This window comes from Onthophagus taurus, chromosome 7, assembly GCF_036711975.1.
Source record: "Onthophagus taurus isolate NC chromosome 7, IU_Otau_3.0, whole genome shotgun sequence".
NCBI lineage: Eukaryota > Metazoa > Arthropoda > Insecta > Coleoptera > Scarabaeidae > Onthophagus > Onthophagus taurus.
The window spans coordinates 26,368,677-26,386,479 of NC_091972.1; the positions used below are offsets into that span (position 1 = coordinate 26,368,677).

At 39.5% G+C, this 17,803-nt stretch overlaps 3 protein-coding genes across 3 annotated transcripts; 2 read left to right on the top strand and 1 right to left on the bottom strand.

The window, feature by feature from the left end:
• Window positions 1–730: 730 nt before the first annotated feature.
• LOC139430450 (uncharacterized) lies at window positions 731–3,208 on the bottom strand. Its single transcript, XM_071197493.1, has one exon. The coding sequence runs from the start codon at window positions 3,206–3,208 to the stop codon at window positions 731–733; it is 2,478 nt and encodes an 825-aa protein (XP_071053594.1).
• Window positions 3,209–4,586: 1,378 nt separating this feature from the next.
• On the top strand, window positions 4,587–5,966 carry LOC139430451 (uncharacterized). Its single transcript, XM_071197494.1, has one exon. It carries the CDS (start codon window positions 4,587–4,589, stop codon window positions 5,964–5,966), a length of 1,380 nt encoding a protein of 459 aa, XP_071053595.1.
• A 675-nt stretch (window positions 5,967–6,641) lies between these two features.
• LOC139430452 (uncharacterized) lies at window positions 6,642–11,288 on the top strand. Its single transcript, XM_071197495.1, has 3 exons — window positions 6,642–7,610; window positions 7,686–7,915; window positions 8,636–11,288. Exons 1-3 carry the CDS (start codon window positions 6,642–6,644, stop codon window positions 11,286–11,288), a joined length of 3,852 nt encoding a protein of 1,283 aa, XP_071053596.1.
• Window positions 11,289–17,803: the final 6,515 nt, after the last annotated feature.

A 17,803-nucleotide genomic window follows, 5' to 3' on the forward strand; every position in this document is an offset into this window, starting at 1 on the left:
GTGGGGGGAGTAATATTTCACATCATTACCGAATATATCTATTATACATGTTCTAACACGTCATTATATCGTGAGACGTCAGACAAAACGCATGACAAATTTATTAAGAAGCTCTTAAAAAATATCTCGCAGGTGGATCATGACTCATCTACTAACAAGTTAGTTGACCTCCTCCTCAAACCTGTCCTCCCAAAAAATTTGCCGATTCAAGAACCTCCTCGCATATTCTTAAATACCCGTACACCTTTACATAATAAAATAAAAAATATCTCGCAGGTAAGTTATGACTCACTTATTTGTATACCTACATATCTCAAAACCGTATACCTTTGTGTATAATAATAAATTAAGAGATATATCGAAAACATTAACAGTTCATTGAGAAGCGTCGAAGGATAAACATAGTAATTGTTTTCATCTAGGTAAACAGGTTACATATAAAGATAAATTTTTAATAACATAACCTAAATAAAGATACATTTTTAATAAAGATAAATTTTTAATAAAGATAAATTTTTAATAATTTCGTCAAAATAACATGACCTTCTCAAGTTAATTGACCTCCTCCTCTCTTCATCGAATCTCCTCCGACCCTCAAAAGAATCGCCGATTCAAGAACCTCCTCTCCTCATCGAACCTCCGCTGACCCCCAAAAAATTTGCCGATTCAAGAACCTCCTCCTAGAACGCAGGTTCGAGGAGGAGGTTCTTGAATCGGCGAATCTATACTACTACTGACTTAGCTTCTGTAATTCGCGATTGCCACCCACGAACTTAGTTCCGTTATCGGAGAACATTCGATTCGGTTTCCCGCGCCTAGCTGAAAACCGCCGAAGAGCAGCAATAAAACACTCTTTACTAACCTCGGTTGGATTGATTAAACAGGCACGGTACATTTTTTGTATATCCGCGGTAGCTACGTGCGCGTATTTCCTAAACCGTTTCAAGGCACTGAACAAGTCAGGCTGTAATATAGGTCCCACTATCTGACAATTATTAAGCGAATATCCCATCGACGTGGGACATGATGCATCGAAAACGACCCTTATGATGGCACTATTTTCATTTAACACCCCGTGTGATATGTAATAACCCTCGCGTGTATCAACAATCTTTCTTAATTGACCCAACTCCAAATACTCTCGCATAAATGTATGATATTGCTCACCGAATTCACGATTTCGTTTGCATTTCCGCTCGATACCCATCAAACTATTTTCCGCGGTTTTATGCGATTCGCCCAACCAATCTAAACCTTTCTTTAGCGGTGTCGAAACAATGAATCGTCCGTCTTCTGCACGTTTAGTGGTTTTATAAAAATGATTTTCGCAAAATGTTTCATTTTTCGATGAGTGAACTAACCCTTCAAACTCCTCGACTTCCCGAAACCGCGCCAACTGCTTATTTATTACGGAATTGTCATCCTTATAAATTAAATTGCACCGCACCGAATGTGCCGCGCTCGCTTGTATCGGCCCCGAAACGATCCACCCCAAACGGGTGTTTTGCATGATAGGCCCTTTTGCAAGTTTGATTTGCCCAACGCATAACAAATTCCAAAAATAATCAGCCCCGACCAGCATATCTATCTTATCGGGTTTATTGAACAATGGATCCGCCAAGCGAATGTGTGTAGGTATTTTTAAAGTGTTTGCGTTTATTTTAAAATTGGGTAAATCATTCGCGATTGTTGTTATAACCAAACAATTAACCTTAAGTGAAAAATCCGTGCAGTGTGAATGTATTCGCAATGAACAAGAACTCGTTATTGTTGACTGTGTTTGATTTATTGTTGCTACATTAACGTTTGTTGCTGTTCTAGACAATCTTAACCGCTTGCAAGCTTCTACCGAAAGAAAACTATTTTGACTGCCCGGATCCAAGAGTGCGCGTAATGAATGTTTTTTGTTATGTCTGTCGAATGCGTGAACAGTTACGGTGGAGAGTAAGATGTTTGAATGATTTGCATGCTGTGCGAAATTTAGACTGTGTGCTTGGGTGGATGTCGTTGGTTGTGGTGGTGAATCTGAGCGATCGTGCGTCAAATGAAGTAAGGTATGATGACGAGAATTACACCGTTTACAAGAGCTCGAACGGCATTGTTTAACAAAATGTCCCGACCGAAGACAATTCATACACACCTTTAATTGTTTGACCCGGTCTATACGGCCCTGAACCGTAAGTTTAGTGAAATTTGAACATTCCTGTATGTAATGTTCCCCATTGCAGTTTACACAACGCTTAACACCCGAATTAGCAACCAAAAACGTTTTTGATTTCGGTTTTGATTTATCGATTATCCGCTTACCCGAACCGTTTTCCAAAGTTTCCAATAAATCAGCGCGTTCTTTCAAAAACCCTAACAAATTTTCTAAATTCGCTTTCTTTAAACCGGACTTTTTCCTTTCCCACTCCCGATTGGAATCAGCGTCCAATTTCGACACGGCTAAATAAATAAGTAGCGTGTCCCAATTATCCGTAGGTTCATTTAATGCAGCTAACGCGCGCAGATGTTTACGAAAGTCGTCAATAAAACTTCGAATCGGCTGTGGATTATCACCCGAAACCCCTTCAATTTCGAACAATGCCTTAACGTGATTATGAATTAATATCCGCGGGTTATCATAACGCTCGCGAATCAACCCCCAAGCGACTTCATAGTTAGAATTTGTCAATTCTAAGCTTTCGATAAACTGACGAGCATTACCGGTCAGTGCCGACAGTAAGTAATGAAATTTTTGAATGTCGTTGATCATTGGGTTGTTATGAATTAATGATTCGAAAATGTCTCTAAACCCTAGCCATGCGTCGTAACCACCGTCAAACTTTGGTAAATCTATAACCGGTAGCTTTACATGTTGATCCGGGGAAGGTCCTACAATGAACGACGCATCGGCGCATATATTTCTATTTGTCAAAATTCGCTTAGCTTTAGCCGTATTTGCGTAAAAACTCTCCTCGAATGTCTCCCTCTCCGCGTTTTGTGACTCGCCATCAACGCTTAACAAATCTATTTCACCCTGAATTTCCTCGAACTCATCGATAAGATTAATTGCCCGATTGTATCTTTGTTCTAACTCTAACGAAAGTTCCTGATTAATACCGCTTTCTCTGATACTTGATTCAAATTTTATTACAAATTTCGCAAAATTCGTTAGTTTGCCCTTGACAATACCTCGTTTTTTAGTTAAATTTTCTGACTGACTCATGATCGCGATTGACAAGTTTCAGATTGAGAACGATAAAGGAGAAAGCAAAGGGACTTACGGTACTTGTTTCAATGGCGTTGGTCGCTTCCAGTACGTGATGGACGAATTTCTTCTATCTCGAATTTGTTGAGAGTTGCATGAAGTAGAAATTCGGTCTTCGAACACTCCTGGCGAATGTTCTCCAAAAAGCTGCGTAACTGGCGGGCCAACGTTGTCGAATTTAATTTAATTTTACACGCCGCATCAAGGAACCGAAGACACTTAAATCTTCTTATATTTTCAGGCGATAAATGACATCTTGGAGCATGTTGGAGACAGAAAACAAAATGTGCCCAAAACGTGATATTATGACGTTATACGCCGTTCTGAGCCATGTTTGAACTTTCTATCACTTTTGGTTCCGATAATTCTGTTGACCATATTTGTGATATTCAGGGGCCAAATATCGTATTGGAGCATGTAGGAGATAAAAAACAAAATGTGCCCAAAACGTGATATTATGACGTTATACGCCGTTCTGAGCCATGTTTGAACTTTCTATCACTTTTGGTTCCGGTAATTCTGTTGACCATATATGTGATATTCAGGGGCCAAATGTCATCTTGGAGCATGTTTGTTAGATTTTATATTATATTGGTTAATTTATATTAGATTTGATAGATTTATATTATATTAGTACGTTCATGTTAGATTTATTTGTATCGCCTCATTTGTTTAGTCTAGATTTGAAGTGTCTCGAGTCGCAAGATTAGGGTTTTTTATCGCATTATTTATTGGGTTGAGTGAAGTGTGGGAATGCGTTGGGGTGTATATTTCGGTGTTTAGGTAAGGGTTTTTAGTTATGACCTAAAATAAAGAAGGAGCCTGCGAGCTCAACTCGTATCAGTTATTCAGTCTTCGATTTAACACCCACCGAAACAGTACCCCTTCAATACACGCGGAGCAAGGCTCCCTATACAACTAATCGCAATTTATATGTATAGTTTAAGTGTAATTAATAATAAAGTTTGTGGAAGCGTAAAACCAAGATTTTGTTGATAACCAGCGCCCACCAGATAAAAATAAATAATCATAAATGGTCCTTCGAGCCGGATAGGGAAAATATAAGAAGATTTAAGTGTCTTCGGTTCCTTGATGCGACGTGTAAAATTAAATTAAATTCGACAACGTTGGCCCGCCAGTTACGCAGCTTTTTGGAGAACATTCGCCAGGAGTGTTCGAAGACCGAATTTCTACTTCATGCAACTCTCAACAAATTCGAGATAGAAGAAATTCGTCCATCACGTACTGGAAGCGACCAACGCCATTGAAACAAGTACCGTAAGTCCCTTTGCTTTCTCCTTTATCGTTCTCAATCTGAAACTTGTCAATCGCGATCATGAGTCAGTCAGAAAATTTAACTAAAAAACGAGGTATTGTCAAGGGCAAACTAACGAATTTTGCGAAATTTGTAATAAAATTTGAATCAAGTATCAGAGAAAGCGGTATTAATCAGGAACTTTCGTTGGAGTTAGAACAAAGATACAATCGGGCAATTAATCTTATCGATGAGTTCGAGGAAATTCAGGGTGAAATAGATTTGTTAAGCGTTGATGGCGAGTCACAAAACGCGGAGAGGGAGACATTCGAGGAGAGTTTTTACGCAAATACGGCTAAAGCTAAGCGAATTTTGACAAATAGAAATATATGCGCCGATGCGTCGTTCATTGTAGGACCTTCCCCGGATCAACATGTAAAGCTACCGGTTATAGATTTACCAAAGTTTGACGGTGGTTACGACGCATGGCTAGGGTTTAGAGACATTTTCGAATCATTAATTCATAACAACCCAATGATCAACGACATTCAAAAATTTCATTACTTACTGTCGGCACTGACCGGTAATGCTCGTCAGGTTATCGAAAGCTTAGAATTGACAAATTCTAACTATGAAGTCGCTTGGGGGTTGATTCGCGAGCGTTATGATAACCCGCGGATATTAATTCATAATCACGTTAAGGCATTGTTCGAAATTGAAGGGGTTTCGGGTGATAATCCACAGCCGATTCGAAGTTTTATTGACGACTTTCGTAAACATCTGCGCGCGTTAGCTGCATTAAATGAACCTACGGATAATTGGGACACGCTACTTATTTATTTAGCCGTGTCGAAATTGGACGCTGATTCCAATCGGGAGTGGGAAAGGAAAAAGTCCGGTTTAAAGAAAGCGAATTTAGAAAATTTGTTAGGGTTTTTGAAAGAACGCGCTGATTTATTGGAAACTTTGGAAAACGGTTCGGGTAAGCGGATAATCGATAAATCAAAACCGAAATCAAAAACGTTTTTGGTTGCTAATTCGGGTGTTAAGCGTTGTGTAAACTGCAATGGGGAACATTACATACAGGAATGTTCAAATTTCACTAAACTTACGGTTCAGGGCCGTATAGACCGGGTCAAACAATTAAAGGTGTGTATGAATTGTCTTCGGTCGGGACATTTTGTTAAACAATGCCGTTCGAGCTCTTGTAAACGGTGTAATTCTCGTCATCATACCTTACTTCATTTGACGCACGATCGCTCAGATTCACCACCACAACCAACGACATCCACCCAAGCACACAGTCTAAATTTCGCACAGCATGCAAATCATTCAAACATCTTACTCTCCACCGTAACTGTTCACGCATTCGACAGACATAACAAAAAACATTCATTACGCGCACTCTCGGATCCGGGCAGTCAAAGTAGTTTTCTTTCGGTAGAAGCACAGTATATATAACAGACAGTACTCTCACTCAGTGGCGGCACGTTTGATGTGGCGAATTGATTTTCAATGACCTCGAAGCCATTATTCTGGCATAAAACACAACAGGTCCGCATTAAAAATATTTAAAACGTCGAAAATATTAAATTAAAAAAGTTATTCGCAATTAAATTTCTGAACTGATAAAAACATTAGTTATTGAGTTATATATTATATAAGTAATAACGTCATTATTTATAATATTTGATATTTTATTTTAATCTTTACACTTGTCGTTACGGCTCTGCACAAAAACAAACCTCACAGACACACTGGCGATTAGCAAGATTTAAACCAGCGTAATGGCCGCTCGCCTGCGTAATGAGGGCTGCGCATATCTTCCCGCCAAACCGAGTGAGAGTACTGTCTGTTATATATACTGTGGTAGAAGCTTGCAAGCGGTTAAGATTGTCTAGAACAGCAACAAACGTTAATGTAGCAACAATAAATCAAACACAGTCAACAATAACGAGTTCTTGTTCATTGCGAATACATTCACACTGCACGGATTTTTCACTGAAGGTTAATTGTTTGGTTATAACAACAATCGCGAATGATTTACCCAATTTTAAAATAAACGCAAACACTTTAAAAATACCTACACACATTCGCTTGGCGGATCCATTGTTCAATAAACCCGATAAGATAGATATGCTGGTCGGGGCTGATTATTTTTGGAATTTGTTATGCGTTGGGCAAATCAAACTTGCAAAAGGGCCTATCATGCAAAACACCCGTTTGGGGTGGATCGTTTCGGGGCCGATACAAGCGAGCGCGGCACATTCGGTGCGGTGCAATTTAATTTATAAGGATGACAATTCCGTAATAAATAAGCAATTGGCGCGGTTTCGGGAAGTCGAGGAGTTTGAAGGGTTAGTTCACTCATCGAAAAATGAAACATTTTGCGAAAATCATTTTTATAAAACCACTAAACGTGCAGAAGACGGACGATTCATTGTTTCGACACCGCTAAAGAAAGGTTTAGATTGGTTGGGCGAATCGCATAAAACCGCGGAAAATAGTTTGATGGGTATCGAGCGGAAATGCAAACGAAATCGTGAATTCGGTGAGCAATATCATACATTTATGCGAGAGTATTTGGAGTTGGGTCAATTAAGAAAGATTGTTGATACACGCGAGGGTTATTACATATCACACGGGGTGTTAAATGAAAATAGTGCCATCATAAGGGTCGTTTTCGATGCATCATGTCCCACGTCGATGGGATATTCGCTTAATAATTGTCAGATAGTGGGACCTATATTACAGCCTGACTTGTTCAGTGCCTTGAAACGGTTTAGGAAATACGCGCACGTAGCTACCGCGGATATACAAAAAATGTACCGTGCCTGTTTAATCAATCCAACCGAGGTTAGTAAAGAGTGTTTTATTGCTGCTCTTCGGCGGTTTTCAGCTAGGCGCGGGAAACCGAATCGAATGTTCTCCGATAACGGAACTAAGTTCGTGGGTGGCAATCGCGAATTACAGAAGCTAAGTCAGTTCTTGATTGATAACTCTAGCGAACTCAAAACACTGATTGAAAACGCTTCTATTAGTTGGTCGTTTATTCCCCTTAACTCGCCACACTTTGATGGATTATGGGAAGGCGGTGTTAAGTCAGTAAAATTTCATTTACGTCAGGTTACCGGCAATGCCTCGTTTACGTACGAAAATTTGTATACATTACTTGTTCAGATTGAGGCCATCCTTAATTCCCGGCTATTAACCCCATTATCCACCGATCCCAACCATACGACTCTATCAACCCCGGCACATTTTCTAATTGGTGGGAAACTTACTTTCCCACCAGATCCAGGTTTGAGTCGCAACAATGAAGACCGCTTATCGCAGTTCCATCGCGTCCAGCAGATTCAACAACATTTTTGGACCAGGTGGTCCAAAGCATATTTGTCTGAGCTGCAGAGGTACTACGACTGGTCTACGGGTTACGCTAACTTAAGGTTGGGCCGATTGGTGTCAATGAAGAAAGATAATTTGCCTGCCTTAAAGTGGCTTAAAGGCCGAATTATACAATTGCACGCTACGCACACCAAATAGGATCATCAAAAGGGCCTGATGTGTCCACTACCAATGGAATAGCAGTCTTGGGTTTCATTGATGTGATTGCGTGAATTGTGTGTGCGCGATTAATCACTCAGTCGTGTAAATTTAATTTTTCGATTTTTTTTCATACATTTTGATGTTGAGTCATTATTGTTAATTTGTGTTTTTATTTGTTGAAAGGTAGTTCTTTCAAGGCGGGGAGCATGTTAGATTTTATATTATATTGGTTAATTTATATTAGATTTGATAGGTTTATATTATATTAGTTCAGTTATATTGGATTTATTTGTATCGCCTCATTTGTTTAGTCTAGATTTGAAGTGTCTCGAGTCGCAAGATTAGGGTTTTTTATCGCATTATTTATTGGGTTGAGTGAAGTGTGGGAATGCGTTGGGGTAAGGGTAAGGGTTTTAGTTATGACCTAGAATAAAGAAGGAGCCTGCGAGCTCAACTCGTATCAGTTATTCAGTCTTCGATTTAACACCCACCGAAACAGTACCCCTTCAATACACGCGGAGCAAGGCTCCCTATATAATTAATCGCAATTTATATGTATAGTTTAAGTGAAATTAATAATAAAGTTTATGGAAACGTAAAACCAAGATTTTGTTGTTAACCAGCGCCCACCAGATAAAAATAAATAATCATAAATGGTCCTTCGAGCCGGATGTTATTAATTCACATTTTTACGTAGATGATTTGTTGACGGGAGCAAATTCGTTGACTGAAGTTACTCGTTTGGCGAAAAATGTAAAAATTGTGTTGAACGGCGGAGGATTTAACTTACACAAGTGGATTTCGAACGATCCAGAGATATTACGCGATGTTCAGGGTACTCAGTCTACAGAGCTTTCAGAAGTGCTTGATTTGGGAAAAAATGAAAACACTCGGACGTTAGGTTTATTATGGGACCCCACTAAAGATTGTTTTCGTTATAAAATGAAGGAAAATTCAACCAGTCATATTACTAAGCGCACGGTTCTTTCGAAAATAGCCCAAATATTCGATCCGCTCGGTTTATTAAGCCCTGTGATTATTACGGCGAAAATAATCTTACAGGAAATTTGGGAGTCCGGGTTGGGGTGGGACGAAGCACTTCCCAATCACATTTACACAAGTTGGCTTCGGTTTAGCAACAGTTTGAAGGATTTACATTTAATCAATTGTCCGCGCCATATATCGCTGAAAAATTCCTCCACATTCGAAATGCACGGTTTCTCAGATTCGTCAACAAAGGCTTATGGAGCGTGCGTGTACCTTCGGACTATCGGAAACGACGGAGAGGTTTTGATAAGATTGACTTGTGCCAAATCCAGAGTGGCGCCGCTAAAACGGGTTACGGTTCCGCGTTTGGAATTAATGGGTGCATTGCTACTTACCGAATTGGTAGCTAAGGTAAAGACGGCATTGGGTATTGATATTACGCGAACAGTTTATTGGACCGACTCCAGTGTGGTCCTGGGGTGGTTGTCGACCGATTTAACCAAATTACAAATGTTCGTGGGTAACCGAATTTCGCGAATATTGGAGAAATCGCGAATTGGTGATTGGAGGTATGTACCCACGCGTGATAATCCCGCTGATCCGGTCTCGAGAGGGGTGAACGTCTCGGAATTGTCCGGTTTAGAATTGTATTGGACTGGGCCCCAATGGCTAAGAGAAACAGACAACGCGTGGCCTGTTAGAAATTTTCGTAACGAGTCGCTACCAGAAATGAGAAAACTGTTCTTAGCGGTTACGACGACGGATGATCATCTTTTATCCTTTTCTCGATTTTCATCGTTAATCCGTTTGCAGCGTGTGATCGCGTATGTATTTCGATTTGGTCATAATTGTTATAGGAAAGCAATACGTAACAAGGGACCGCTAGATAAAACCGAATTGGAACAATCGCTTAAATTTATTGTTAAGATCAGTCAAAGAGACTCCTTCGCTGAGGAGATAAGGGCGTTAAAGAGTAATAAAGATATTCAAAAAAATAGTAAACTAGCGAAATTAAACGTATTTCTAGATAAAAATGAGATTATGCGTGTTGGCGGTAGATTGGGAAATTCGGTTTACGAATTCGATAAGAAATTTCCCATGGTGATTTCTTGTAAACATGCGTTCGCAAGATTGCTATTTGAGATGGAACATAGACAGCTATTACATGTTGGTCCGCAGCATTTGTTGGCTTGCATTCGCGATCGGTTTTGGCCAATTGGGGGGTGTAATTTAGCCAAGTCGATAGTCCATAACTGTATACGTTGCTACAGGGCAAATCCGCGCGCCAAGCAACCGGTAATGGGGAACTTGCCACGTGAGCGAGTAACACCGGCGCCGCCCTTTTATACTACAGGCGTAGATTACGCGGGACCGTTCCTGCTAAAGGACAAAAAAAAGCGAGGAGCAAAATTATGCAAGGCGTATGTTTGTCTATTTGTTTGCTTTACCACGCGCGCTATACACCTAGAATTGGTAACCGACCTTACTACAGAGTGTTTTATTGCCGCTCTTCGGCGGTTTTCAGCTAGGCGCGGGAAACCGAATCGAATGTTCTCCGATAACGGAACTAATTTCGTTGGTGGTAACCGCGAATTACAGGAGCTAAGTCAGTTTTTGATTGATAACTGTAGCGAACTCAAAACTCTGATTGAAAACGCTTCGATTGGTTGGTCGTTTATTCCACCTAACTCGCCACACTTTGGCGGATTATGGGAAGCCGGTGTTAAGTCGGTCAAATTTCATTTGCGGCGAGTTGCCGGCAATGCCTCGTTTACGTACGAAAATTTTTATACCTTGCTTGTTCAGATTGAGGCCATCCTAAATTCCCGGCCATTAACCCAATTATCCACCGATCCCAACGATACGACTCCTTTAACCCCGGCACACTTCCTAATTGGTAGAAAACTTACGTCGCCACCAGATCCGAGCTTGAGTCACATCAGTGAAAACCGCTTATCCCAATTCCAACGTGTACAGCAGATTCAACAACATTTTTGGACCAGGTGGTCCAAAGAATATTTGTCTGAGCTACAGAGTCGCCACAAGTGGTCATCGGGTGACGCTAACCTAAAGGTGGGCCAATTGGCGTTAATAAAGGAAGATAATTTGCCTGTCTTAAAGTGGCTCACTGGCCGAATTATAGAATTGCACTGCGGTAAGGATGGAGTCGCACGAGTGGCCACGCTACGCACACAAAATGGGAGCGTCAAAAGGGCCACGGTCAGACTGTGTCCACTACCAATGGGATAGCAGTATTGTGTTTCATTAATGTGATTGCTTGTGATTGCGTGAATTGTGTGTGCGCGATTAATCACTCACGATCAGTCGTGTAAATTTAATTTTTCCATTTTTTTTTTTTTTTTTTTCATACATTTTGATGTTGAGTCCTTATTGTGAATTTGTGTTATTATTTGTTGAAAGGTAGTTCTTTCAAGGCGCGGAGCATGTTAGATTTTATATTATATTGGTTAATTTATATTAGATTTGATAGATTTATATTATATTAGTTCGTTCATATTAGATTTATTTGTATCGTCTCATTTGTTTAGTCTAGATTTGAAGTGTCTCGAGTCGCAAGATTAGGGTTTTTTATCGCATTATTTATTGGGTTGAGTGAAGTGTGGGAATGCGTTGGGGTGTATATTTCGGTGTTTAGGTAAGGGTTTTTAGTTATGACCTAAAATAAAGAAGGAGCCTGCGAGCTCAACTCGTATCAGTTATTCAGTCTTCGATTTAACACCCACCGAAACAGTACCCCTTCAATACACGCGGAGCAAGGCTCCCTATACAACTAATCGCAATTTATATGTATAGTTTAAGTGTAATTAATAATAAAGTTTGTGGAAGCGTAAAACCAAGATTTTGTTGATAACCAGCGCCCACCAGATAAAAATAAATAATCAATGTTGGAGATAAAAAACAAAATGTGCCCAAAACGTGATATTATGACGTTATACGCCGTTCTGAGCCATGTTTGAACTTTCTATCACTTTTGGTTCCGATGATTCTGTTGACCATATATGTGATATTCAAGGGCCAAATGTCATCTTGGAGCATGTTGGAGATAAAAAACAAAATGTGCCCAAAACGTGATATTATGACGTTATACGCCGTTCTGAGCCATGTTTGAACTTTGTATCACTTTTGGTTCCGATAATTCTGTTGACCATATTTGTGATATTCAGGGACCTAATGTCGTATTGGAGCATGTTGGAGATAAAAAACAAAATGTGCCCAAAACGTGATATTATGATGTTATACGCCGTTCTGAGCCATGTTTGAACTTTCTATCACTTTTGGTTCCTGTAATTCTGTTGACCATATATGTGATATTCAGGGGCCAAATGTCATCTTGGAGCATGTTGGAGATAAAAAACAAAATGTGCCCAAAACGTGATATTATGACGTTATACGCCGTTCTGAGCCATGTTTGAACTTTCTATCACTTTTGGTTCCGATGATTCTGTTGACCATATATGTGATATTCAGGGGCCAAATGTCATCTTGGAGCATGTTGGAGATAAAAAACAAAATGTGCCCAAAACGTGATATTATGACGTTATACGCCGTTCTGAGCCATGTTTGAACTTTGTATCACTTTTGGTTCCGATAATTCTGTTGACCATATTTGTGATATTCAGGGGCCTAATGTTGTATTGGAGCATGTTGGAGATAAAAAACAAAATGTGCCCAAAACGTGATATTATGACGTTATACGCCGTTCTGAGCCATGTTTGAACTTTCTATCACTTTTGGTTCCGGTAATTCTGTTGACCATATATGTGATATTCAGGGGCCAAATGTCATCTTGGAGCATGTTGGAGATAAAAAACAAAATGGGCCCAAAACGTGATATTATGACGTTATACGCCGTTCTGAGCCATGTTTGAACTTTCTATCACTTTTGGTTCCGATAATTCTGTTGACCATATTTGTGATATTCAGGGGCCAAATATCGTATTGGAGCATGTTGGAGATAAAAAACAAAATGTGCCCAAAACGTGATATTATGACGTTATACGCCGTTCTGAGCCATGTTTAAACTTTCTATCACTTTTGGTTAGGATGATTCTGTTGACCATATATGTGATATTCAGGCGCCAAATGACATATTGGAGCATGTTGGAGATAAAAAACAAAATGTGCCCAAAACGTGATATTACGACGTTATACGCCGTTCTGAGCCATGTTTGAACTTTCTATCACTTTTGGTTACCATATTTGTGATATTCAGGCGCCAAATGACATGTTGGAGCATGTTGGAGATAAAAAACAATATGTGCCCAAAACGTGAGATTATGACGTTATACGCCGTTCTGAGCCATGTTTGAACTTTGTATCAGTTTTGGTTCCGGTAATTCTGTTGACCATATATGTGATATTCAGGCGCCAAATGACATAATGGAGCATGTTGGAGATAAAAAACAAAATTTGCCCAAAACGTGATATTATGACGTTATACGCCGTTCTGAACCATGTTTGAACTTTCTATCACTTTTGGTTCCGGTAATTCTGTTGACCATATATGTGATATTCAGGCGCCAAATGACATATTGGAGCATGTTGGAGATAAAAAACAAAATGTGCCCAAAACGTGATATTACGACGTTATACGCCGTTCTGAGCCATGTTTGAACTTTCTATCACTTTTGGTTCCGATAATTCTGTTGACCATATTTGTGATATTCAGGGGCCAAATGTCGTATTGGAGCATGTTGGAGATAAAAAACAAAATGCGCCCAAAACGTGATATTATGACGTTATACGCCGTTCTGAGCCATGTTTGAACTTTCTATCACTTTTGGTTCCGGTAATTCTGTTGACCATATATGTGATATTCAGGGGCCAAATGTCATCTTGGAGCATGTTGGAGATAAAAAACAAAATGTGCCCAAAACGTGATATTATGACGTTATACGGCGTTCTGAGCCATGTCTGAACTTTCTATCACTTTTGGTTCCGATGATTCTGTTGACCATATATGTGATATTCAGGCGCCATATGACATATTGGAGCATGTTGGAGATAAAAAACAAAATGTGCCCAAAACGTGATATTATCACGTTATACGCCGTTCTGAGCCATGTTTGAACTTTCTATCACTTTTGGTTCCGGTAATTCTGTTGACCATATTTGTGATATTCAGGGGCCAAATATCGTATTGGAGCATGTTGGAGATAAAAAACAAAATGTGCCCAAAACGTGATATTATGACGTTATACGCCGTTCTGAGCCATGTTTGAACTTTCTATCACTTTTGGTTCCGGTAATTCTGTTGACCATATATGTGATATTCAGGCGCCAAATGACATCTTGGAGCATGTTGGAGATAAAAAACAAAATGCGCCCAAAACGTGATATTATGACGTTATACGCCGTTCTGAGCCATGTTTGAACTTTCTATCACTTTTGGTTCCGGTAAATCTGTTGACCATATTTGTGATATTCTGGGGCCAAATATCGTATTGGAGCATGTTGGAGATAAAAAACAAAATGTGCCCAAAACGTGATATTATGACGTTATACGCCGTTCTGAGCCATGTTTGAACTTTCTATCACTTTTGGTTCCGGTAATTCTGTTGACCATATATGTGATATTCAGGCGCCAAATGACATCTTGGAGCATGTTGGAGATAAAAAACAAAATGCGCCCAAAACGTGATATTATGACGTTATACGCCGTTCTGAGCCATGTTTGAACTTTCTATCACTTTTGGTTCCGGTAAATCTGTTGACCATATTTGTGATATTCAGGGGCCAAATATCGCATTGGAGCATGTTGGAGATAAAAAACAAAATGTGCCCAAAACGTGATATTATGACGTTATACGCCGTTCTGAGCCATGTTTGAACTTTGTATCACTTTTGGTTCCGGTAATTCTGTTGACCACATATGTGATATTCAGGCGCCAAATGACATCTTGGAGCATGTTGGAGATAAAAAACAAAATGTGCCCAAAACGTGATATTACGACGTTATACGCCGTTCTGAGCCATGTTTGAACTTTCTATCACTTTTGGTTCCGATAATTCTGTTGACCATATTTGTGATATTCAGGTGCCAAATGACATGTTGGAGCATGTTGGAGATAAAAAACAAAATGTGCCCAAAACGTGATATTACTACGTTATACGCCGTTCTGAGCCATGTCTGAACTTTCTATCACTTTTGGTTCCGATAATTCTGTCCACCATACTTGTGATATTCAGGCGCCAAATGACATCTTGGAGCATGTTGGAGATAAAAAACAAAATGCGCCCAAAACGTGATATTATGACGTTATACGCCGTTCTGAGCCATGTTTGAACTTTCTATCACTTTTGGTTCCGGTAATTCTGTTGACCATATATGTGATATTCAGGCGCCAAATGACATATTGGAGCATGTTGGAGATAAAAAACAAAATACGCCCAAAACGTGATATTATGACGTTATATGCCGTTCTGAGCCATGTTTGAACTTTCTATCACTTTTGGTTCCGGTAATTCTGTTGACCATATATGTGATATTCAGGGGCCAAATGTCATCTTGGAGCATGTTGGAGATAAAAAACAAAATGTGCCCAAAACGTGATATTATGACGTTATACGCCGTTCTGAGCCATGTTTGAACTTTCTATCACTTTTGGTTCCCATGATTCTGTTGACCATATATGTGATATTCAGGCGCCAAATGACATATTGGAGCATGTTGGAGATAAAAAACAAAATGTCCCCAAAACGTGATATTATGACGTTATACGCCGTTCTGAGCTATGTCTGAACTTTCTATCGCTTTTGGTTCCGATAATTCTGTTGACCATATTTGTGATATTCAGGGGCCAAATGTCGTATTGGAGCATGTTGGAGATAAAAAACAAAATGTGCCCAAAACGTGATATTATGACGTTATACGCCGTTCTGAGCCATGTTTGAACTTTGTATCACTTTTGGTTCCGATAATTCTGTTGACCATATTTGTGATATTCAGGGACCTAATGTCGTATTGGAGCATGTTGGAGATAAAAAACAAAATGTGCCCAAAACGTGATATTATGATGTTATACGCCGTTCTGAGCCATGTTTGAACTTTCTATCACTTTTGGTTCCTGTAATTCTGTTGACCATATATGTGATATTCAGGGGCCAAATGTCATCTTGGAGCATGTTGGAGATAAAAAACAAAATGTGCCCAAAACGTGATATTATGACGTTATACGCCGTTCTGAGCCATGTTTGAACTTTCTATCACTTTTGGTTCCGATGATTCTGTTGACCATATATGTGATATTCAGGGGCCAAATGTCATCTTGGAGCATGTTGGAGATAAAAAACAAAATGTGCCCAAAACGTGATATTATGACGTTATACGCCGTTCTGAGCCATGTTTGAACTTTGTATCACTTTTGGTTCCGATAATTCTGTTGACCATATTTGTGATATTCAGGGGCCTAATGTTGTATTGGAGCATGTTGGAGATAAAAAACAAAATGTGCCCAAAACGTGATATTATGACGTTATACGCCGTTCTGAGCCATGTTTGAACTTTCTATCACTTTTGGTTCCGGTAATTCTGTTGACCATATATGTGATATTCAGGGGCCAAATGTCATCTTGGAGCATGTTGGAGATAAAAAACAAAATGGGCCCAAAACGTGATATTATGACGTTATACGCCGTTCTGAGCCATGTTTGAACTTTCTATCACTTTTGGTTCCGATAATTCTGTTGACCATATTTGTGATATTCAGGGGCCAAATATCGTATTGGAGCATGTTGGAGATAAAAAACAAAATGTGCCCAAAACGTGATATTATGACGTTATACGCCGTTCTGAGCCATGTTTAAACTTTCTATCACTTTTGGTTAGGATGATTCTGTTGACCATATATGTGATATTCAGGCGCCAAATGACATATTGGAGCATGTTGGAGATAAAAAACAAAATGTGCCCAAAACGTGATATTACGACGTTATACGCCGTTCTGAGCCATGTTTGAACTTTCTATCACTTTTGGTTACCATATTTGTGATATTCAGGCGCCAAATGACATGTTGGAGCATGTTGGAGATAAAAAACAATATGTGCCCAAAACGTGAGATTATGACGTTATACGCCGTTCTGAGCCATGTTTGAACTTTGTATCAGTTTTGGTTCCGGTAATTCTGTTGACCATATATGTGATATTCAGGCGCCAAATGACATAATGGAGCATGTTGGAGATAAAAAACAAAATGTGCCCAAAACGTGATATTATGACGTTATACGCCGTTCTGAACCATGTTTGAACTTTCTATCACTTTTGGTTCCGGTAATTCTGTTGACCATATATGTGATATTCAGGCGCCAAATGACATATTGGAGCATGTTGGAGATAAAAAACAAAATGTGCCCAAAACGTGATATTATGACGTTATACGCCGTTCTGAGCCATGTTTGAACTTTCTATCACTTTTGGTTCCGATAATTCTGTTGACCATATTTGTGATATTCAGGGGCCAAATGTCGTATTGGAGCATGTTGGAGATAAAAAACAAAATGCGCCCAAAACGTGATATTATGACGTTATACGCCGTTCTGAGCCATGTTTGAACTTTCTATCACTTTTGGTTCCGGTAATTCTGTTGACCATATATGTGATATTCAGGGGCCAAATGTCATCTTGGAGCATGTTGGAGATAAAAAACAAAATGTGCCCAAAACGTGATATTATGACGTTATACGGCGTTCTGAGCCATGTCTGAACTTTCTATCACTTTTGGTTCCGATGATTCTGTTGACCATA